Source organism: Culicoides brevitarsis, chromosome 1 (assembly GCF_036172545.1).
Source record: "Culicoides brevitarsis isolate CSIRO-B50_1 chromosome 1, AGI_CSIRO_Cbre_v1, whole genome shotgun sequence".
Taxonomy (NCBI): Eukaryota; Metazoa; Arthropoda; class Insecta; order Diptera; family Ceratopogonidae; genus Culicoides; species Culicoides brevitarsis.
In genome coordinates this window covers 5457293-5480681 of record NC_087085.1, presented here as the reverse complement: position 1 = coordinate 5480681, position 23389 = coordinate 5457293, and the positions used below count along the sequence as shown (strand labels likewise).

Below are 23389 nucleotides of genomic sequence, written 5' to 3'. Positions count from 1 at the left end.
TCAATCATTGTGAATATTTTTTTTTGTTTTCAATGATGAACAATTTAATGAATGAAATGTGATATCGTATCAGAGAGAAATATATATATAGAGAAAAATTTTCGATTTTGTGAAATTGAATAAATTTGATTAAAAATGTGTTTCAAATATGCATTTTCTATTTTTGGATAGAAACTAAAAAAAATATATTGATAGGAGAAATTGTATCAATTTTTATTTTTTTTATCAGAAATTATTAAAAAAAAATTATTTTATTTAATATTATTTTAAAATTTTATTTTTAAATATTTTTTTTTTTCAAATTTTTTAAAATAAAAAAAAATTATAAATTTAAATATCAAAATTTAAATTGAATAAAAAAAAATGAATTATCAAAATTTATTTTAAAAAAATAAATAAAATAATTAATAAAAATTTTTTTTAAAAGATAATTTAAAATTTGAATTTTTTACTTTTCACAAAAAAAAATTTATTTGATTATTTTTTTAAATTTGATAGTTCTTAAAAAAATAAAATTATCAAAATTTATTTAAAAGAAAAAAAAATAAAAACTTAAATATAATAATTAATAATAAATTAAATAATTCAATTAATTAAAAAAAATATTTTTTTTATTTTTTTATAAGAAAATAAAGTTCATTAAAATTATTTAAATAAAGAAATTAAATAAAAAAATTGAATAAAAAATTTTATAAAATAATTTCGTTTTTAAAAAATTAAAATTATAATTTTTTTTATTAAAAAAATTATTAAATTAAATTTTAAAATTTATTAAAAAAATTAAACAAAAAAAAAATTAAAAATATTTTATAAAAAAATTAAAATAAAAAATAATTTAAAATTTTAATTTTTTAAATTTCATAAAAAAAGATTATTTAATTATTTTATTATTTTTTTTTTTAATTTGATAATTTAAAAAAAAATATTTAATATAAGACTTTAAAAAATTCGAAAAGCAACTTTAAATTTTTTGTCTAACAAAAATATTAAAAGCTTAAAAATATTTTTCATGAAAAGTTTAAAAGTTAAAACAAAAAGTCAACTTATAATTAGCAAAGTTCAAATCTTGTAAATAATGCGAGAACTTTAACAACTTTCTTTAATCATCATTGAAACAAAAGCCACAGCACTAAAAACAATTCAATGAATGAAAGTCTTCTTCGTACGATAGTGCTAAAAATAAAGAAAAAAAGAACATTAAAAGGAGCAATAAACTAATGTCTTCATATCACTTTAAAATTGTTAATAAAAACATGAAAGACCAGCACATTCACACACATGCGAAACAGCACAAAGTAAGAGAAAGAACATTAGTTTGTGTTATATACCTGTTTATGTACGTCGAGCGTCGACGGCAACGACGAGAATCGGTCAAGAACCTTTTAAAGTTTGTGCTATATAAATGCTGATTTTCTCGTGTTTTCGGGTCAATTTTTTCCTTTGTAATTTTTTTTTTATATTTTTTGCTGAAGTTGTTGTGAAATTATCACGAGGAAGCAAAAAATGGAGAAGAACAATAGACAGATAGTGAAGAAGTGCACTTGTTGACAATCCGTTCATAAAATAAAAAAAATACACGCAAAGAATAAATAAATGAATAAATAAGAGGGTAACGCACTTACACTGACCTTGCTTGTTTAATAAACTCTTTCGCTATTTGTCTGTTCGCTCATTTTTTTTTCTTTTTCGTTTTCTTCCCTTTCTTCGTGCAGAAAAACAAATGTAAATGAGGTGCAGAATCAAAATAAAAAAAAAGTTGTTTTGTTTTCGCGGAACGGTATTTATATCTTCTCCTCTTCTTTGGTCTCGCTACAATAAAGGAAAAATATTTGAATCTTTCACAAAATTAATCTTGATAAATGACGAATATTTTTTTAGTTGACTTCTTTTGAACGCAAAAAAAAATATATCAGCTGTGTAACATTTTTCTTTGAACGTTTTAAGTTGGAAACTAGTCTGCATTCAGTTACATTGCTATTTAGGTATTTGTCAATATCGAAAACTAGTTTAGTGGATTTCAGTTCTATGTTGAGGCTCGAGTTAAAAATTTCGTGTGGGACTTTATTTACATTTATCAACGATTTGTCAAACCACGAATAAAACGTGTGTCGTTAATTTTTTTTACATGTTTTAAAAAATGTTGTTTGAAAAAATGGGATTTATTGCTTTCTGTGTCTGTCTATTATTTTTTTTAAATTAAAAAATTTTGAAATGGAATTAAAAAATTATTAATTAGAAATTTTGTAATTTTTTTTTTTATTTAATTAAAAAAAAATTAAATTAAAATTAAAATAAATTAATTATAAAAAAAATAATAAATTAAAATAAAATTAATTAAAGATTAATTTTTCTAAATTAATTTTTTTAAATAATTAAATTAAATTTTTATTTTTTTTTAATTTTTAAATTTAATTAGGAAAGGAAAACCTTTTAATTTAAATTAAATTAACTAATTAAAAATAATTTTTTTTTTATTTAAATTTAAAAAAATTTTTTTTTTTAAAAATATGAACAAATTAAAAAAATTTTAAAATTATTTTTTTTAATTAATTTTTAAATTTTTATTTTTTTAAATTTATTTTAAATTTAATTGATTGAAAAAAAAATAATTTTTAATTTTTTTTTTAATAATTTTTTTAATTATATTAAAATTAAGTAATTAGAAATTTTGTTAAATTTTCAAATTTAATTAAAATAAAAATTTAATTTTAATTAAATTAAATTAAAAAAATTAATAATTAAAATAAAATTAATTAAAGAATAATTTTTTAAATTAATTTTTTTTTAATTAAAAAATTATGAAATTAAAAAAATAATTTTTAAAAATTAAATTTTTTTTAAAAAAATTAATTAAATAATTTTTTAAATTAAAATTAAATTTTAAATTAAAGATTTTTAAATTTTTATAAAAAAAAATAAATTTTTTTAATTAAATTAATTAATTTAATTTTAATAATTTTAATTTTTTAAAAAATTAATTTTAATTTTTTTTTAAATTTTATTATGAAAAATCATTATTTTTAATTTTTTAAATAATTTTAAAATATAAATTATTAAATAAAGTTTAATTTTTTTTCTGAAATTCTGAAAAAAAAATCTGAAATTTAAATTTAAAATTAAAAAAAAATAAATTATTAAAAATGCGCTCAAGTACAAATAAAATTTTTATGACAACTTTTTAAAAAAATATGAAATTTAATAATTTTGTGATAAAAATTAAACGTCACCAAAGGCTTGTCTTTGTTATTTTTGTTTCTCGACAAAAAAGAGAGTCAAGAGGAAGTATCATTAACAAAAAAAAAAATCAACGCGTGTGTTGAATTGCACTTGAAATAACGGAGAAATAAACGAAAAAATCGACATGAAGACCCCTTCATGGAACATCTCGTGGGTCGATTTCACTCGAACGCAGACCTCTTGTCACGTTACGGAGAAAAAAACTAACCGAAGCATAACAGAATCAGTTACTTGACCGCTGATAATGTCAATGTACTTTGAAAAAAATCGCATTATAAAGTCGGTCGATCCAACCTACACAACAACAATGAGTATTCGTCAAAAAAAAAAAAAAAAAAAAGATTATGAAGAGACATGCAATTTCTTTAATTTTGTTTGTTTTTGAAACAAAAACAAAAATTAACGAAAATTTTTAATTGTTTCACGTTGTTAGCTAAGCAAACAAAAAAAAAATAGAGTTGTTGTAAAATATTGCGCACAAAATTTGTATACATCGACGACGGACCGAGTATTTTTATTGCGCAAAATGTTTATACCTACAAAATGCGAGGCAAAAGTGAGTGAGTGAGTTTGCTTCTACAAAACAACGACGACGACTCGAACACATAGATATAGAATAATATAATAATAAATGGGTTGATGCTTTATTGTGTGAAGTAAATGTGACGACGACGCGACGAGCGACTGAACGCAACTCGTTCAAACCATACGAAAAAAAAAGTCATGCACAGAAAGATAAACCGGTGAGGTTGATTAACCTTTTTACCAAAAAAAAAAAAAAAAAGAAGAAGAGATTCGCATTCTAAATAACTTCCAAAAAAACTCATGATTCATCGATACACACTTTTCGATTAATTTTTTTTTTGTTTCGCTTTGGTTTGCACCGATGGTGAATGAAACGTTCCAATCACATGTTTGAACTTGAATTTATCGTGTGTTTTGTTTTGAATCGAAATCGCGCACCGTTCGTTGTTTGCCGTGCTCGGGCATGGGAAAATGTTGGCTATATGGAATTTTAATTATAATAAAAACAAACAAATTACTTGTAAATCCAATAATGATTGTTAAACATTTCATTGTTTTTTCCTGCTAAGTGATTTCGAATTTGATTTGAAACAAAATAGTATTTTTATATAAAAAAAAATCGTCTGTGAACAAAAAATTTTGAAAATTCTCACAAAGAGTGTTAAATTTGATACATTTTTCATTAAAAAGCGACATCTGATGGCGAAATTTTTTTTCTTATTGAAAATTTATTAACAAAAGTTGACGAAAAATGTCAAAAAGTAGAAAAATTACTTTTTGAATAGAACTATTTTAAAAAGCGCCCTCTATTGACAGAATTTCAACTTTTACTTTTTTTATAAAGCGCCATCTAACGTCAATTTTCTTTTAAAACGAAAAATCATTTAAAAATTACTTTTTTTGAAACAATTTGATAAAAACTTACTTAAAAAAGTGCCCTCTTTTGAATGAATTTAAATTTGATTTTTTTTTTTGATAAAGCGCCATCTAACGTCAAATTTCTTTTAAAACGAAAAAATCATTTAAAAATTACTTTTTATGAAACAACTTGATAAAAACTTACTTAAAAAAGTGCCCTCTATTGACAGAATTTCAACTTTTACTTTTTTTATAAAGCGCCATCTAACGTCAATTTTCTTCTAAAATAAAAAAAATCATTAAAAATTTACTTTTTTTAAACAACTTGATAAAAACTTACTTAAAAAAGTGCCCTCTATTGACAGAATTTCAACTTTTACTTTTTTTATAAAGCGCCATCTAACGTCAATTTTCTTCTAAAATGAAAAAAAATCATTAAAAACTCACATTTTATGAAGTAAAATGTTAAATTTCTTACTCAACATCAACTTTTGACCTGTAAAACCTTGACTCATGGCAATAAAATACGCTTTCGTTTTCATTTTAATATCTCAACTTCCTCAATCTCTAATTGCACTTAGTTTGTAGTAAGTCTTTAATTCCACAATAAACATTGAAAAAACTTGTACTAAATAATTTCGTCGTCCTGTCAGACTTGATAGTAAACAAATTGCGCACTATTTTTCGAAACAATTTGCAGTTTATCATCATTATTGAGGTATCAAAAGAATCTGCCTTTTGACGAGTACACGCAAATAGATAGCATAAACAGCGAAAGAATAATAAGGTTTCATGCAATTTGCAAGTAGGACAAGTGCATTAAATTATTATTTAAGATTAGTTGCGATTAATTTCTCTCAATTTGTTTTTGTTACAGGATTTGGATTCGAAAAAAACTTAAAAAAATTTTTTTTTTCTTCTATTTTTAGCTTTTGTGGCTGTGAAACCGTTTTTACTGGTGTACACCGATTAACTATTATTATCATACTCTTTACTCTTTAGATAAGAAAAAAACACAACAATAACAATAAATAATAATAAAAATAAAAAAAAACCAACACAACAACAACAAAAAAAGATTCATCGCCTTGTAGTCTACAAAAATCGATTTACAAATACATCCATCAGAGTTATTTCTAAAACAGCAGTCGAGAACGACGAAACGTTCGTTGTCATTTTGTAGTTTTACATGCAAAGAAGTTTGGTCGTCGTACTCGCGTCGTCGTGCTAAAATAAATAAATAAATATTTAGAATAGCGAAATTTATTAAATAGGAAACGAAACTGATCAAACAATCAACAAAGCCAGACAAAGGGAAAAACTTTTCATGTCAGCCAAGTGATTGCTGCCTGTACGTTGAAAGAAAAAAAAACGAAAACTTCTGCACTGCTGGACAGCAAACTTTATAATTTGAGACTCTCGTAATCATAAAGCTGCGAAACTGCAAACTCCAAGCGGGAACAGCACGCGAAGGAAAGCGTTTCTTCACTTTCCTTTCCCATTTTGTAAATTACCCATCTTCAGATTTTGCTTCAACATTTTCGGTCTGGACGGTAATCAAGAGCCTCAGGAGGTAAATTTGTTTTTGTTTTTCTTATCTTTTATGCCCCATAAAATTTATTTGATAGAAAAATTTCTGATATGAGTGAAAATGTTCGATTAAATTTCATCTTGAGTCATTTTAAGGCGACGCTTTAAATTTTTTAAATTTGTTTTTAATCAAAGTTAAGCTTTTTAATACTTTTTATTCTAAAATTAAAAGTTAATTGAAATTTGTGTTCTTTTTATATTGATAAAGATAAGAAATTTCATTAATGGTAAAAAAAACTAGTTCATTTCAAAGCAACGCCTTATAATTTTTAATTAAATTAAAGAAATTTTCTCCAAAATAAAAGTTTCTTTGAAATTTTTATTAAATACTATTTTAAAAGTTAAAAATAATTGACTTAAATTTATAATTAATTCACTCAAATTTTTACTTTCTATCAGTTTTAAGGCGACGCCTTATTTTTTATTTTTTTTTAAATCAAACTAAAGCTTTTTTTTAAAAAAATTTCTAAAGTTAAAATTCAATTGAAATTTGTATTAATTTTATGTTAAAAAACAAACATACAGATTTGGCTAAAGCTTAAAATTTTATTTCATTTTAAAGCATCGCCTTAACATTTTTCATTCAATTTTGAGATTTTTTCTTCAAAATAAAATTTATTTTGATTTTTTACTAAATGTTTTTTTTGAAATCTGAACTCAGTTGACTTGAATTTAAAATTAATTAACTTAAATTTTAGCTTTTCATTAATTTCGAGGCGACGCCTTATTGACAAAAAATAAATAAATCAAACTATCATGATTTTTTCTGTCAAAATCCTCTTTTGGAGTTTCATGTACAAGATTTTAACAATTTTCTTTCATTTTAGGGGCCTGCCAACGGGCACGCGAACGGCGAGAAGCACCAAACAAGCAACGGGGGCAATATGGTGAAAACCTTTCAAGCTTATTTACCGCCATCCAATCGAACGTACTCCTGTGTGCACTGCAGGGCACATCTCGCTAGTCATGACGAATTAATTTCCAAAGTAAGTTTTTTTTCAATTGGATGACGAAAGTCAGTCACTTATCATGTAACTCTATTACTTAACAGTCCTTCCAAGGGAGTCAAGGTCGAGCTTATCTATTCAATTCGGTGTAAGTACTCCATATATAATCATTTTAGTTTGTAATCTCTCGCCTTTGTGCGATTGTAAAGTAATTGCGTTTCAATTACGCGATGCGCGCGCGATATTCGAGAACATTTACATAACTTCTAATCTCGTTTCGTCGTTTGGTTTTTTTTTTTGCAGTGTCAATGTTGCTTGCGGTCAAGCGGAGGAACGTGTGCTTCTGACTGGATTGCATGCCGTTGCCGATATTTATTGCGAATGCTGCAAAACGCCCCTCGGATGGAAATATGTAAGGAAAATTTTTCTAAATTTTAATTTTTGAACCAATTTAAGGCGTTGCCTTAAAATATTTTTATTAAATTTGAAAGCTTTGAGATACTGTTTTTTCAAAATTAAAATTTTTTATAAGAAATTATACAAAAAAAATTAAGCATTTAATAAATTTTTCTAAAATTTCACTTTTGAATAAATTTAAGGCGTTGCCTTATAATATTTTCATTAAATTGAAAGCTTTGAAATATTTTTGGTTCAAAATTAAAAATTTTCAAAAGAAATTAGACAAAAAAAAACTTAAATCATTTAAAAAAAAAATCTGAAATTTCACTTTTAAATAATTTTAAGGCAACGCCTTAATTTTTTGAAATTTAATTTTTAAGCATTTTGAAAAAAATCTTTGTTTGAAAAATAATTTTTTATCATTTCTCGTCACAGGAACACGCTTTCGAGTCAAGCCAAAAATACAAAGAAGGCAAATACATCATAGAACTAGCACATATGATAAAGGAAAATGGATGGGATTGATCTCCGAGTAAACATTAGTGTTAACTATTATATTTATTTAAATGTTTAAGAAATTTTGCTGACGCGCGCGTTTAGTTAAATATTTGTATTTTTTTGTAGTATAATTTGCCATCATAGTCAGTCATAACAAAAAACTTCAACAAACGTAAAAATTAATAATATTGTTAATCACTTTTTTATATAAAAAAAAAACAAAAAAAAAACGAAGGAAAAAAAATTTCCATAAAAAATTCATGACGATTCATCAAAAGAAAATTTTTTTAGACAAAATATCGAATATTAATCATTTTTATTAATAAAAAGCAAGTAAACAAGCTTTTACCGTGCTTAGAAAAAAAAAATTAATTTTTATCAAAAAATATTAAATATATAAATAGTCAACAAATTTTGTAGCTACGCAAATATTTAGTGAATTTTTTAATACTAATAATATCGATAAATGTTAAAACTGTCAAAGCCCTTCAAAATATTATAGAAAAAAAAAATCTTGAGAGTCGTGACTATAAAAGAAAAAAATCTGAACCCATTTATTTTTTCGGCGTGCTCAATCATTGCCCATATTTAAAAACATTTTTATACAAATTACTGCCATAAACGTAGATTTTTATTTTTTTTTCTTCGTTTCTGCTCAAGAATAATTTTGTTTTTTTTTTCACATTTGAATTTTACTCTTCTCGGCAGTTTCATAAAAATTCATCCTTGAATGTTTTTAGAGCAGCAACAACAACAATGGAATGTAATAAAGCAAAAAATAATAGGAAAAGGGATCAAAGCAAAAATTTTATTCAAAAAAAAAAGTATTAATAATTACATAGATGGAAGTGTCTTGTTTGTGACGACAAAATAAATGTTTAAAGTGATATTGTTAAGAACGTGAATTAGTAAGGATCAAAAAATGACTAAATTGAATTATTTAAAAAAAAAAAGCAAAAAAAAGTGTTAGAAGTTGTAATATTGTGAGATTTTAAACATGGAAATTTATGGTACAAGTGAAAGTTAAAGAAAAGGTTTTATAAGTTCATGAAATAGTTTTGACAGAAAATTTTAATTAAAAATTTTTAAGAATTTTTTTTTGCATAAATTTAATTTTTTATTCAAATTAATAAGAAATAAATATTTTTTTTCAAAACAATTTTTTAAAAAATATTTTACAAACTTTTTTTTTAAATTATTTTTTTTTTTATTAAAATTTTATTTAAATTTTTCAAAAAAAAAATTTTTTATATTAAAAATTAAATATTTTTTAAAAAATATTTAACAAAAATTTTTTTAAATTAATTTTTTTAATTAAATTTTTATTAAAATAAATTAAAATTAAATAATTTTTTTAAAATTTTTTTACAAAAAAATATTTTTTAAATTTAAATTAAAATTAAATAAAATTAAAATAATTTTTTTTTTCATTATAAAAATTTGTCAAAACCATTTCCTGGACTTATTTGTTAAATACTGTGAAAGAATCGAATTTTTATCAATTATTTTTTTTCTCTACTATCAACTCACCTATTAAAAATAGTCAAAAAATATGGAAATGAAAACTACTAAAAAAAAACTCTTCTGATTATTTTATAAAAAAAAAGTAGAATTTTAAGGAAAATATGTGATGTGATTGAATGGAATGGAGAATGTTTCTCTTGATGATTCATCGTGCAATTGTGATATTAAGCTTTTAAAGAAGTAAATAAAAACTATTCAACTTAAAAAAAAAAAAAACAAAAAAAGGAGTATTTTATAGTCGAAATTATTCCGGAAAATTTATTCTAACTTTTAGACCAAAAAAAATAAAACATCAATAGACAAAAAAAAATCCAATATTTTCAATAACTCTTTTCCTAAACAAAGAATAAATAAAAGCTATTTATATTAAAATAGGAAGGATAACCCGACAGAATGTATTTTTATTGCGAGATGAGGAGCGTAGATGAATGTCATTCGTTGTTTTATTACAGTAGAGTATTACTATTATATAGAAATATTTACAAGTAAATGTAAAATCGTAAGGAAACTTTACTTTTCTCTTTTTTTCATTAATTTTTTATATTAAAACGGAAGTTTATAGAATAATTTTTGACAGAATTTTTTTTAAAATTATTTTTAAAATTTTATTTAATTTTAAAATAATATTTTTTTTTTGTATTTTCATAAAAAATTTTAAATTTTCATAATTTTTCCATTAAATTTTAATTTTTTTATTTAAAATAATTTTTTTAAATTTGTTTATTTTTTAAATAATTTTTTTTTTCTATTTTAATTAAAAATTTTTAATATTAAATTTTCATAATTTTTTCATCTTAAATATTTTTTTAATTTTTTTTTAAATAATTAAATTTTTCCATTTTTATTAAAAAATTTTAATTTTAAATTTTCATAATTTTTTAAATATCTTCAAATTTTTTTTTTTTATTAAAAACAATTTTTTAAATATTTTTTTTTAATTAAACTTCATAAAAAATCTGTCAAAAATTATTTTATAAACTTTTTTGTTTATTATAATTTTATTTTTTTAATTCAACACGAAACTCGAATAATTTAAATGCAAAAAAAAATATTTTTCGAGCCCTGTTTGAATTAATTCTGAAGAAAGAAACTGTTTGAAGAGTTTTTTCTACATTCATATATGTTGAAGAGAATAATATTTAATTAGCATCATCACGTACTCGTACTACGTATATCTATAGGATAATATTATATAATGATAATATAATCGTGTAATCAATAAAAATAAACAATAATCTAATAATTAACTATTATTATTGAATATTCAGACAACCAACATTCGAGCCGAGTCTCAAAACAAAAAAAAAAGAAAATAGAAATTGGATTCGAGAGAAAAGTTACAAAAAAAAACATTAAGACTACACTTATTATTATATAATAAGCATAAACCTTTCTAAATATAAGTCAATATATATTATAATAATAAATAATATTATTATTCACATTTTACTACAATACAACAACAACAACTTTTATGTATAAAAAATGAATGAAATTAAATTAAACGAAGCTTTTTTTATTTAAAGTGTAAGAAAAATAATAATTTTTGTGTTTTATTTTTGGAATTTTTTTAATAAATTTTTAATATTATTTTTCAAAGGTAAGTTATTTTTTTTATTATTTTTTTTTATACAAAAAGCCAACGAAAATTACCAAAAAGTGCTTATTGATCCTTCATCGTCGTATTGTCGTCGTATTTTTATCCTACATAAATATTAATTATTATTAATATTATATATAAATATGTTATATAGAGCAGAATTTTGTTTCCATGTATATTAAAAATGTGTCTTTCATAAAAAAAAAACAAAAAATTAAACAATTTTCTGCTTCTTCTTAAAAATTTGGTTGTTTTTACTACTTCGTCGTCGTCTTCTTCGGAAATTGGGAAATCTATAGGATTGAAAAAAAAAATGAATGTTCTATTAGAATACACATTCTTCTAATGAATAATTAAGGATTTGAGTTTATAAATTAATTTTGAAAAGTTAAAAATTTGACAAATAATTTTTTTTTTATTTTTAATTAAAAATATATTTTTATTTATATATATTTTTTTTAAATATATTTAAAAATATAAAAATTTATTTTTATTTTTAATAAAAAAATTATTTTTAATTTAAATTTTATTTTTAATTAAATTTTAATTTTATTTTAATTAAAATTTAATTATTTTTGCAAAAAAATAAAATAAACTTTCAGTAAATTTTTTAATAAATTTGATAAAAAAAAAAAAATTTTTTTTTTATAAAGTTAATCATTAAAATCTGTTTTTAATAAATTCTTAATTTTTATTTAAATATTAAGAAAATTTATTTTCTTTTATTTTTCAAAATTGTAAAATTTTTAACTTTCAAAATAATTTATAAACTCTTCCGTTAATAATAATAATCACTATTTTTTCTACAATAAATGACAAAAAATGGCAAAAACATTAAAAAATAGACTAATTAACAATATTTAAAATAAAAAACTGCCAACAAAAATAAGTTTAAATAAAAAAAAACTGCACATAAAGTTATGACGAATTAATAACATTTTAAATAAAAAAAAACAATTTTCAGAATAAAATTACATTTAAATAGTAAAAAATTGGAGAATGTGTAAAAAAATGATCGAATAGAAGATGAAAGTTATTTGTGTAATGTAACTTGTATTCATGAAGTAATTATAAAGAAATATTATGATAATGAATAAAATATAGAAATGTACGTTTAAAATCTATTAATTTGCGTTTTTATTCAACTGTCACTCTGGAGAAGTCGTTTCAATGTTTTTCCAAGTAATTTTCTGAATAATTTTCATCCGAATCTTTGACGACACCATGATCGACGCCCATAAAATGAATCCGTTTGTTGGTAACAATAACTTCCGGCGGGACATCGACACGTGTATCCTTTTCCAATGCAGCTTTCATATTCGTCGCACATGCCATTGTGATATCGAGGGTAAGGAGACCACTAAAAATATTCAATTTTAAAATAAAAATTAATTATTTTATGAAAATTAAATTTAAAATTTTTATAAAAATTAATTTTGTTTAAAAATCATTTTTTTGATTTTTTTATTTTTTTTTTGTTTTCATTAAAATTTTTAAAAAAATATTTTTTTTTAAATTTACAAAAATTTTTTTATTTAAATAATTTTAATAAAATTTTATTTTTTGTTTTTTTTTTGAAAATTTTTTAAAAATTATTTTTTTTTTACCTGATCCGCCTTGACACTCAATTTAGTGAAAACTATCAAAATGACCATCAAAGAAATGATGAAATTTTTTGCCTCCATGCGATGCGATAATTTAATTACTATTATTATCGAATGAAGAATGGAAGATGCGAGCGATGTCTATCGGTGCAACGATAAAAAATAATTAAATTTTAAAGTAGATGCATTTGTTGCACCGCACCGCGAAAACGACAGAGACGAACTATTCTCCGGTGTTCATTCATGTAGATAAAATGTTTCGTTTTTTGTTGGTCTGTTATTTGTGTGCGGTTCTCGTTAAAGAACGACAACGTATTTAGATGTAATCAATAAATTGTCATTATTATGCGGTCAGAACAATAAAAATTCATTCAGTTGTGATTTTGATTCACAAAAAAAATACGGGAAAAAAATGTTAATTAATTCTGATGGATTTTTAATGGTATTGTTGAAAGTCACGTGGTTTGAAAAAAAAATTAGGGGAATTTTTTAAATTTAATTTAATTTAATTTTGATTTTAATTTAAATTAAAATAATTTTTTTCTAAAAATATTCATGAAAAAAATTTTGAAAAATTTTGGGCTTTTAATTTAATTTAAAAAAAATTATTTTAAATATTAAAAAAAAATAAGGATTTTTTAAAATTTTTAAAAATTAATTAGAAAAATAAAACATACATTATTATAATTAAAAAAATTAATTATATAAAATAATAAATTAATTCAAAAAAAAAAAGAGAAATGAAATACAATAAAAAAATAATTTTCAATTAATGAAATTTTAATTTTTTTTAAATTTTACCTTTTAACGTATCTTTTTTTTAAAAACATCAAAAATATTATTATTTTTTTTATCAATTTATATTTATAGGAAAAATATTTACATGTTTATTATATATTTTAAATACTAAAAAATAAATTATAAAAAAATCTTACATATTACGGGTCATTAAAAGTTAAATCTTTGTAAGAATTGGTAAACAAATATTCCTTATTTTTAATTTATTATTATTTTTAAAAATTAATAAATAATTAATTAATCTCGAATTGTTTAAAAGTTTCCATTTAATGAAGGTTAATAAAACGATTCCGTACAAAATATCCAAAAACGCGCCTTAATGGAAGTCCTTTATTGCGTTTAAGCCAACTAGCGATCAACAGACAAATGACGAGAAGAATAAAAATGTACGTGGCATTTGTTCGAGATGAAGATTCATCGCCTGTTAAACTATTTGGCTTGTTGCGCCAATTTACTACTTCTTCGTCGGAGTCGTCAATGATGAAATTTGCTAAGAAATAAGAATTAAATTAAAATTTTTAGGTATATTTTTTTTTCAAGAAAAAGTCTTTTTTAAAATTTTTTTCAATTTTTTTTTTTATTTTTTTTTTAAAAAAAAAAAAAATTTTTTAAAAAAAAATTAATTTTTAATTTTTTTCTAACTTAAGATGAAATTGCTAAAAGATAAAGTTTAATTAAAATTTAAAAAAAAAATAAAAATTTTTTTTAATTTTTTGAAAAAAATTATTTTTTCAATTTTTAAAAAAATTTTTTTTAAATTTTTAAAATTTTTTTTTTTATTTTAAATTTTTTAAAAAATTTTAATTAAATATTCAAAATTTTTAATTAAATTTTTTTTTAATTTTTTTAAAATTTTAAGAAAAAAAATTTTTTTTTATAATTTCAGGTAAAAAAACTTACTTTTTTCACTTTCGAGCTTCCTCAATAAATTCGCATTACTCTCAAGATCATCATATTTGGCATCCTTTTGATGCATTATCACAGTCGACGTAATGTTAATGGAATTTTTCGGAGCCCACGCAAGTACGGGACATTCTCCAATCGGGCGTTTCTCATTAAATTTCGAATTTTTCCGCAAAACGCTCGAATATTTGTGAAGATTGTTGTCGGTCAAACGTGTCACGGGACGCGTATCTGTCGCAAATTTCAATTTTCCGCTGCGATTCATGTTTTTCAGGAGACTCGTGAGATGCGACGTCATCGTAAACTCCAACAACGAATCCAGAAGCCAAAAACATGCTTTATCAATATGCGTCGAATCGAGACAATTACTGTCCCCATAAACAGCTAAACGGCCCGATTTGTAGGGTTTTTCGGTTTTTGTTGCTGCGGCAGTGTTACTTGGAAGTTTTATCAAATTCAACAAATCCGTTTCCGGTTCCTGCTCGGATTGGGCTTGTTGCGGCTCGTAATCGTCAATTTCGTTCTCGTTGTCGAGCAAAATTCGGTTTTTGACGCGAAGAACGTGCTCGGGATTCTTCAAGTCGTCTTCTTGGAGCAAATCTTCGTGTTTGAAAGTGTTGGGGGGATTTGGCGTTGCGGGATTTATTTTGACGAAACTTTGGTCAGTTTGGAGTAAACCGAGAATTGGGTAAGATTGCTTTCGTTTTGAGGCATCAGAGTTGGCGGAGAGTAAAATTTCCTTGCCTTGATCGAAGAGTTCGCGTTCAATGATGATCGAGTTGTTTGTTTGCGGGAATTGCGAAAGACTTGTGCCACTCGCATAGTACATTCGATGATCAAGCATCGAGAAATATCCTTCGAGAACGGTATCGCTGAGCTCGATGTTAAAGTCACGCAGTAATTCGTTGATGGCAGGAATGTTTGAACCTCCTGTGTCGGGAATCCACCTAAAACGAGAAGAAAAGGTAAAATTTTATTAAATATCATTTTCAATTTAATTTTTTTTTTATTTTCATTATTAATTTTGTACAAAAATCGACAAAAAACTTTATGAAATGACATAAATTTTAATTTAAAAAAAAAAAAATTAAATTAAATTAAATTAAAATATATTTTTTTAAAATTATTAAATTAAACTAAAAGTGAATTTTATTAAATTTTAATTAAATTTAATTTTTTAACTTAATTAAATTTAATTAGGTAAATTAAAAATTTATTTTAATTCAATTTTTTGAATTTAAAAAAAAAAATTAAAATTATTAACAAAAAAAAAAAAATTAAAATAAATTTTGTAAATTATGAAATTCAATTAAAAATTATTTTTTTTAATTTTCGACAATTAAAAATGTTTTTTTTTTAACGAAAAAAATAATAAATTGAATAAAATATTAAATTGAAAAATAATTAAAAATTAAAAAAAATTAAAATTATTAAAAAAAAAATTTGTATAAATTTATATTTTAAAATTTTTTCAAAATATTCAAAAATTTTAAAATCTTTTAAATATTAAAAAAAAAATTTTAAAGATATCAAAATAAATAAAAAGTTCATTAATTTAATCATTTAAAATCGTAAAAATAATTTTTTACGATGAACGAAAGTAAGTTAATTGAACGTCTCTGTTCCATAATTACTCCATAAACACATACTCGCTGATAATTTTTGGTAAAATTTTTTATTTCCAGTTTATACGGATGTTTTATGTACTTACAACAATATACTTATCAATCATTTGTATCAATGAAATGTACTTGTATACTATTAGATTGGATCATTTTTTTTTCAAAATCAAAAAATGTTTTTCCAAAATTTAAAAAAAAAAATTTTTTTTTTAAAAAAAAATTTTAAAAAAAAAAATTTTTTTTTTTTTTTTTTTTTAAATTTTTTAAAAAAAAAAAAAAAAAAAAAAATTTTTTAAATTAAAAAATATTTTTTTTTTATTTTTTTTTTTTTAAAAAATTTATTAAATTTTTTAAAAAAATTATTTAAAAAATTATTTTTTTTTAAATATTTTTTAAAAATATTTTTTAAATTTTTTTTTAAATTTTAAAATTTTTTAGATTTTTTTAATGGAAAAAATATTCCTGCCTATGAAAGTTTGTTTACAAATTTCGTACATTTCTCTCTCAAATACCTTTTAGTACACACTCACTTCAGTACTTCTCACACCACGAAGCTTATATGGCAGAGATATGAAAGTTCAGCTCACACTCGAACAATATAAGAAACATTTGTTTATTATCTGGTTCAGTACTAATCTCGATGTTCGTCTGCAAACATCACTTGAATTGACACAATTTCCTTTAATTTTTTTTGTTATAAATTTTTATTGCTGTTTATTGTTTAAATTGTGTGTTTACTTCGCTGTCAGAACATTTGTCGGTTTTTTTTTGCTGTCAGATTAGATTACGCTTGATAAGAGAAACTTTCGAAGAAAATGGCAACAAAGCTTCTATCGTACGACGAGACACTTGTTATGGGTCTGAACACCTTTCGGAGTGTTTATTTGTCATCTCCGACGATTGTAGCTTGTGCTCCCGGTCGAGTGAATCTCATTGGAGAACATGTTGATTATAATGATGGCTTTGTTTTGCCCATGGCACTCCCGATGGTGACTTTTGTCATTGGAAAACCGAATGGAACAGACGAATGTGAGATTGTGACTTGCTGCGAAGGAGCTGATGAACCGAAAAGAGTGAGATTTAAAATTTATAATCTTGCTCCGGCATTTCCGAAATGGGCGAATTATATGAAAGGTAAGGATTTTACGTCAAAAATTATTAAAATAATAATTTTGGCAAGATTTTTTTTTAATTGAAAAATTTTAAATTAATAAAAAAAATTAATTAAATTTTAAAAATTATTTACTAAATTAACTAATAATTCATTAATTTTATTAATTTAATTTTTGAAGTAAATTTATTTAATTTTTAAACTTAAAAAATTATTGAAATTTTTTAGATAAAAATTTTAAAATATTTTTCAAAGAATTAAAAAAAATTAAACATGTTTTAATCTTTGAAGTACAAAAATTCGAAATTCATTCAAAATAATATTAAAATAATTAAAATAAAAACAAATAAATTAAAATTATTTTATAAAAATTTTAAAATCATATTTAAAAATTATTAATTAAAAAATTAATTTATTAATTTTAATTTAATTTTTTTTAAATTAAAAATTAATTTTAAAAAAAAAAAAAAATTATCAAATAATTAATAATTTTAATATAAAAATTTTAAAATATTTTTCAAAAAATTATAAAAAATTAATTTTTAATTATTAATTCCAAAATTAAAATTATTTAAAATTAAAAAATTAATAAAAAAAAAATTAATTAATTAATTTAAAAAAAAAATTAAAAAAATAAATTAATTAAATAAAAATTATTTATTAATTATTTTTTAAAATTAATTCTTAATTTTATTTTTTAAATAATTTAAAATAAATGTAAAAAAATATAATTAAATTTAAAAAATTTTTAAAATAATTTTCAACGTAAAATCCGAAAATTTCTTTAATTCAAAATTATTTTTTTTTATTAAAAGGTGTCATTCATCATTACGGATACCCCTTGCAACAAGGATTTAACGCAGTTGTCATCACAAATGTCCCAATTGGCGGCGGATTATCAAGTAGCGCCGCATTAGAAGTCGCAACACTAAAATTTATGGAAGCAGCTACCGGAAAATCTCATCCGAAATTATGCGACAAAGCCCTAATTTGTCAAAAAGCGGAACACACTTTTTGCGATATGCCCTGCGGAATAATGGATCAACTCATTTCCGTGGCAGGAAAGAAAGATCACGCCGTTTTAATTGATTGTCAAAATTTAGAAACCACAATTCTGCCGTTTCAGTCAAAAACGTTGTGCATCTTGATTTGCAACTCGAACGTCAAACACGAACTTTCTTCCTCGGAATATCCAACGAGACGCGCGCAATGTAACAAAGCTTTAGCGATGATGGGACTAAATTCGTACAAAGAAGCGAAGGATGAACATTTACAAGTCCTCAAAAAACACGACGAAGTGTTCTTGAAACGAGCACGTCACGTAATTACCGAAATAAAACGCACTTGTGAAGCAGCTCATGCCTTGAAAACAAACAATTTCGAGAAACTCGGAAGACTAATGAACGATTCTCACGCCTCGTTACGGGACGATTTCGAAGTTTCGTGCAAAGAACTCGATATTTTGGTTGAAATTGCACAAAAATCTCAAGGCGTGTTGGGTTCGCGGATGACAGGCGGCGGATTTGGAGGATGTACAGTAACGTTAGTGACAAAAACAGACGTTGAAAAAGTCATTCAAGGCATGGAGAAGGAATATCAGGAGAAATGTGGCATTAAAGCTGACTTTTATGTCGTTGGACCGAGCGATGGAGCGCGTTTAGTTGACTTGAATAGCTTGTAACAAGGACAAAAGGGCATTTATTTTCATATCTTATCAATAAATATTGATTTTCCGTCGTGCGAGATGCGATGAAAAGGTCAAACATTCCGAAAAATGCAATATCGCAAAATGTAGAGATAAGGAAGTGTGCTAATAATAGAGAATAAAATGATGAAACTCGATTAATTGTGCTTTTAATGTTTCGAAATGAGACGGAAGTTGGTCAAAATTGACTTGAAATTGTGATAAAATATTAAAATTTCAAAATTTTCATGAATTTCTGAATTAAAAAAAATATATATATATTTTTTTAAAAAATAATTTTTACGTTTTTAATAAAATGTTCAATATTGGCTCAAATGCACTTTTTTAAAAAATATTTTTTTTAATAAATTCAAAATTTTCATTCAAAAATTTTAATATTTTTAAAAATTAAATAAAAAAAAAACAAAAACAGGGAAAAAATTTAAATTCATATTTTTTTTAAATTTTTCCAATTCTAATAATTCAAAATTTTATTTAATAATTTAATTTTTCATTTTAATTCAGAAATTTTTCAATAATTTTTTTGAAAATTTGAAACACTTAAGATTTTTTTATATTTTTTTGATAAATGATTTTTTAATTTTTTCAAAAATTTTTTAATTAATTTTCAGTTGTTGTTTTTTTTTTAATTTTTGTAATTTAAATTAATTAATTAAATTAAATGTAATTCATTTTTTTTTTATTTTTTACAGAAAAGTCTAGAAAATATTTTCAAAAAGAGAAAAAAAAATTCAAATTATTATTTTTAAATTTTTTTTCAAATTTCTATAATTTAAAAATTTATTTAATAACTAAATAAATTAATTTATTTAAATAATTTATAATAAAATTTTTCAAAATTTTTTTGTCTCTAATTTTTTTTTTGAAACAACCAAGTTTTTTTTTAAATTAATTTTTAAATTAAATTAAAAACAAATAAATTTTAATTTTGAGTTTAATTTTTTAAATTAATTTAATTATTTAATTAATTGATGTTTACTTGTTGTTTTTTTTATTTTCATAATTTGAATTTAATAATTAAATAAAATTTAATTTATTTTTTTCTGTAATTGAAATATTTTCGAAAAAGAAAAAAAATTCAAATTTTAATTTTTTTTTAAATTTTTCCAATTTCAATATTTTTTTTGTCTCTTAATTTTTTCAAATTTTTTTTAAATTTTGATTTTTTATTTTTTTTTAATATTTTGATAAGATATTTTTTAATTTTTTTTATAAATTTTTTAAAATAATTTTCTAATTAATTTTCAATTAATTAAATTAATTTAAACGATTAATTTTCATTTAATTTAAATTAATTAATTAAATTAAATGTAATTTTTTTTAATTTTTAAAATTTTTTTAAGTCAATTTTCGTTCGCATAAAAATAAAAAATTTAAAAAAAAATTAAATAAAAAAAAATAATAATAAAAATTAAATTAAAAAAAAAACTCACCATTGCCTCGTATTTTCATCGAAAAATTTAATCTTCTTCATGACTGTCGTATTGTACCAATCGGCAAAAATTATCACACTCAATTCTTTGTACAAAACATCATCCTTCAACTTCCTTATCTCCTCCGTGAAATATTCCTCTTCGGGATCAACAATCAGTAATGTCCCATAATTCGATGCATTAAAACACGTAAACGGCTCGCCAAGTACTTCAACGTAATACCCTCCATTCCTCAAATGCGTGTACATATCTTTGAAATTCGTGTGAATATGATCTCCGCGCCAATCCAAATGATCAGATTTAATTTTCAAATTATCTCTCGGCAAATATCCCGACGGATAACGCAAACTATGAAACTGATCCCACAAAATTCGTTTGTGTCTCGGCGGTTTTGGAATTATTCTCACTTTAAGCGGGAACTGAATCTCACTTTTTACCGTTTTTTCTTCTTTCGTGACGTCATCTTTGACAATCGAATAAACTTTTAGCGTGATATGTCCTTGCGCGATGCCCTCAAATTTATCAGCAGCTTCAGTAGCGACTACATGAACTGACATCCATCCACTCCAAGGCCACAAAATCTCGGAAAACTTCAAAGAAACGTTTAAAAAGTGTCCATTATAGTTATCGTAGGGATGCCAAGTTGGCGGTTCACGAATTTGCCCGGTTACAGCAACGCCATTTAAGATCGTAACGTTCACAATTAAAGGCGACGATGTAAAAAACAAACTTTGTGTGCTATAAGGCCACATATAATCCTCCGTCGTGTCGAGATACGAGGGAGAAAGCGAAATTTGAGGCTCATACGAGTTCAAAAAGTCCAAAGATCGCAAAATATTGAGTTTGCCATGTCCCTGTTCGAACATGTTATTTTCGTTGAGTCTCGTGGCGCCTTCAATAAGTGCTTGTTTAATGGAAGCCGGGTTCATGAGGCGAAATTTGTCACTTGCGCCACTCATTAACAACGCCACGGCGCCCGAAACGATCGGCGATGCCACTGAAGTGCCTGAAAGGGAACGACAACCGCCTTTTATGTGACTTCCCTTCACTTGACTCCCGTACGTGACGATATCTGGCTTCAATCTTCCATATCCGTGAGGCAATTCCCACGTTGTCATGCCTCTGGAGCTAAATTTTGCGATATTATCTTCGAAATTTATTCCCCCGACGCCGATGACGTCACTTTGATCTCCCGGATTGTTCAGAGTTCCGTACAACGGACCATCATTTCCGATGGCGGAGACCATGATAACTCGATTTGCGGTGAGTTCTTGAACTTTTTCCACAAAAGGTTTGTCAAGAAAATCCGGACCTCCGATGCTCAAATTTAAAATATTGATTTCTTTGTGGATCGCATAATTAAAGGCATCGAGAAACCACGAAGTATATGAAACTTGATTGTTCGTGAAGACCCTAAAAATGTACAATTCCGCATCAGGCGCGAATCCCAAACATTCTTTCGACGAAGCGATCAAGCCAGCAACGAACGTTCCGTGACTCACACGATCATCCAAGAGTTTTTCGTTTGTCCAATTCGTGCGTTCCTTGATTTTTTTAAAGTGCGGATGCGATTTCGAGAGTCCCGTATCAAAAACAGCAACTTTAACGCCTTTTCCCGTAATTCCCATGCGCCATAGAGCATCCGCTTTTAGCAACGACGTGATTTGTTTTGGCACAGCTCGCAATAATTTTCGTTTGGAAAATTTCTCCGCATCGGATTCGCGGGCAGGAAGGTAAAAATTCAACTTTCGTGTCACTTGTTTGTGTTGCGTGACGGATTTAATGCTTTTATGGAGCGATAAAGCACGGAGAGCAGCTGTTAAAATATTATCACTTAAAATTATCACATCAAAGTCACTTGGGAGTTTTGCGACGGGATTTTTTCGTTCAATTATTTCCCATTCAGAGGTCTAAAAAAAAATTTTTTTTTCTTCATTAAAATCGATTTTCATGAAAAATTCGAAAAAAATTACCTTAAAATTATCCAAAGCTGAGTTCAAAATTTCTTTCCGTGAATTTTTGTCCAGATAAGCGGTAAATTGCACAATAAACTCGTTCGGCAGAATTTTTGTGCTCCACGAAATTTGTTCGACATGCGTTAGATTTGATGCGGGCGTGACGTGCACAAACAGCAACAATGCAAAAATGCATTTTATTATCAGATATTTCACAACTAGTTTTCTCATTGTATTTTTTTGTGGGAAAATTCCGAGGAATTTTCAGTTGAGGGAAAGTTTTGACTTTTCCGTGAATTTGGAGAGGAAGAAAGGCAATTCAGCTGATTCCCATGTCGAATGGAGGTGAGTTAATTACTTTCTAAAAACTATTTTTACGTTTTTTTGGCAATTTAGTACGGATTTTATTGTTTAATTTATCGCTTTTGACGATGTTGCGAATTTGTTTTGTTTTTTTTTGCGTTTTAATGAATTAGCTTGAAAGCAAGTCTTGAAAAAATTTTGAATTAGCAGGTTTGGCAACTTTTTATATCGCTATCTCGCTCTAACATTGAAATTTTGAGAGATTTTTAGAATTAAAACTTTGAATTTCTTCAAAAAATGAATGAAAATTGAAGATTTTTTGTGAAAAATTTATTAGTTTAAAATTTTAGAGATCAAAAATTCAAAAATTTTAAAAATTTTAACTGAAAAAATGTGACAAATGTAAAATTTCATAAAGATCTTAAAATTTTGATCAGTATTTAGATCAATTTTATGAAAAAAGTGAAAGTTGCACAAAATTTTTATTTTAAAAAAGTTGTTAAGTTTCAAATTTAAAAAAAATAAATAAATTCTTATAAAAGTCAATTTTCAAAAGATTTGAAAAAAATTGAGAATAAATGTAAAGGTTACAAATTTGAGGTTATATTGAAAATCTTAAGTTTTAAAATATTAAAATTTTTACTGAAATGAATTTTTTTTAAATTATGAGTTAATTTTTAGTTTTTTTTTTCTGAAAAATATAAATAATAATTTTAATTTTCATTAGTTTTGTAAGTTTATCCAAAAATTTGACTTTTAAAAAATAAAATATTTTTA

General features: G+C 23.6%; 3 protein-coding genes and 1 long non-coding RNA gene across 6 annotated transcripts in view; 2 read left to right on the top strand and 2 right to left on the bottom strand.

Annotated features, from left to right (window-relative positions):
• Positions 1-8344, top strand: part of LOC134836717 (protein yippee-like) — a 30955-nt gene extending 22611 nt beyond the window's left edge. For 2 of the 3 annotated variants that reach the window (XM_063851909.1, XM_063851908.1), the window contains 5 exons: positions 5550-6193; positions 7038-7196; positions 7262-7305; positions 7461-7569; positions 7992-8344. In XM_063851909.1, the coding sequence (XP_063707979.1) occupies positions 7095-7196; positions 7262-7305; positions 7461-7569; positions 7992-8081 (345 nt within the window). In that variant the 5' untranslated portion in view covers positions 5550-6193; positions 7038-7094 and the 3' untranslated portion in view covers positions 8082-8344. The remainder of the gene's footprint in view (positions 1-5549; positions 6194-7037; positions 7197-7261; positions 7306-7460; positions 7570-7991) is intronic. The other variant, XM_063851910.1, reaches the window with a different exon arrangement.
• A 2882-nt stretch (positions 8345-11226) lies between these two features.
• LOC134827349 (uncharacterized) lies at positions 11227-13075 on the bottom strand. The gene is made up of 3 exons (XR_010161776.1): positions 12786-13075; positions 12291-12538; positions 11227-11471 (listed from the first exon to the last, which is right to left on the bottom strand). It is a non-coding gene; the product is annotated as an uncharacterized LOC134827349 (long non-coding RNA).
• A 643-nt stretch (positions 13076-13718) lies between these two features.
• On the bottom strand, positions 13719-22759 carry LOC134827136 (membrane-bound transcription factor site-1 protease). The gene is made up of 4 exons (XM_063839690.1): positions 22328-22759; positions 20355-22264; positions 14481-15430; positions 13719-14070 (listed from the first exon to the last, which is right to left on the bottom strand). The coding sequence occupies exons 1-4, from the start codon at positions 22538-22540 to the stop codon at positions 13847-13849; spliced, it is 3297 nt and encodes a 1098-aa protein (XP_063695760.1). The 5' UTR covers positions 22541-22759; the 3' UTR covers positions 13719-13846.
• On the top strand, positions 16750-19104 carry LOC134827143 (galactokinase-like). The gene is made up of 2 exons (XM_063839703.1): positions 16750-17239; positions 18032-19104. Exons 1-2 carry the CDS (start codon positions 16921-16923, stop codon positions 18895-18897), a joined length of 1185 nt encoding a protein of 394 aa, XP_063695773.1. The 5' UTR covers positions 16750-16920; the 3' UTR covers positions 18898-19104.
• Positions 22760-23389: the final 630 nt, after the last annotated feature.

Coding starts and splice junctions, on each gene's coding strand:
- LOC134827143 (XM_063839703.1), top strand. CDS start 16,921: ATGGCAACAAAGCTTCTATCGTACGACGAGACACTTGTTATGGGTCTG. Junction 17,240..18,031: donor ATGGGCGAATTATATGAAAG/GTAAGGATTTTA, acceptor TTTTATTAAAAG/GTGTCATTCATCATTACGGA.
- LOC134827136 (XM_063839690.1), bottom strand. CDS start 22,540: ATGAGAAAACTAGTTGTGAAATATCTGATAATAAAATGCATTTTTGCA. Junction 15,431..20,354: donor GATGAAAATACGAGGCAATG/GTGAGTTTTTTT, acceptor TTCTCGTTTTAG/GTGGATTCCCGACACAGGAG. Junction 14,071..14,480: donor GAAGCTCGAAAGTGAAAAAA/GTAAGTTTTTTT, acceptor CTTATTTCTTAG/CAAATTTCATCATTGACGAC.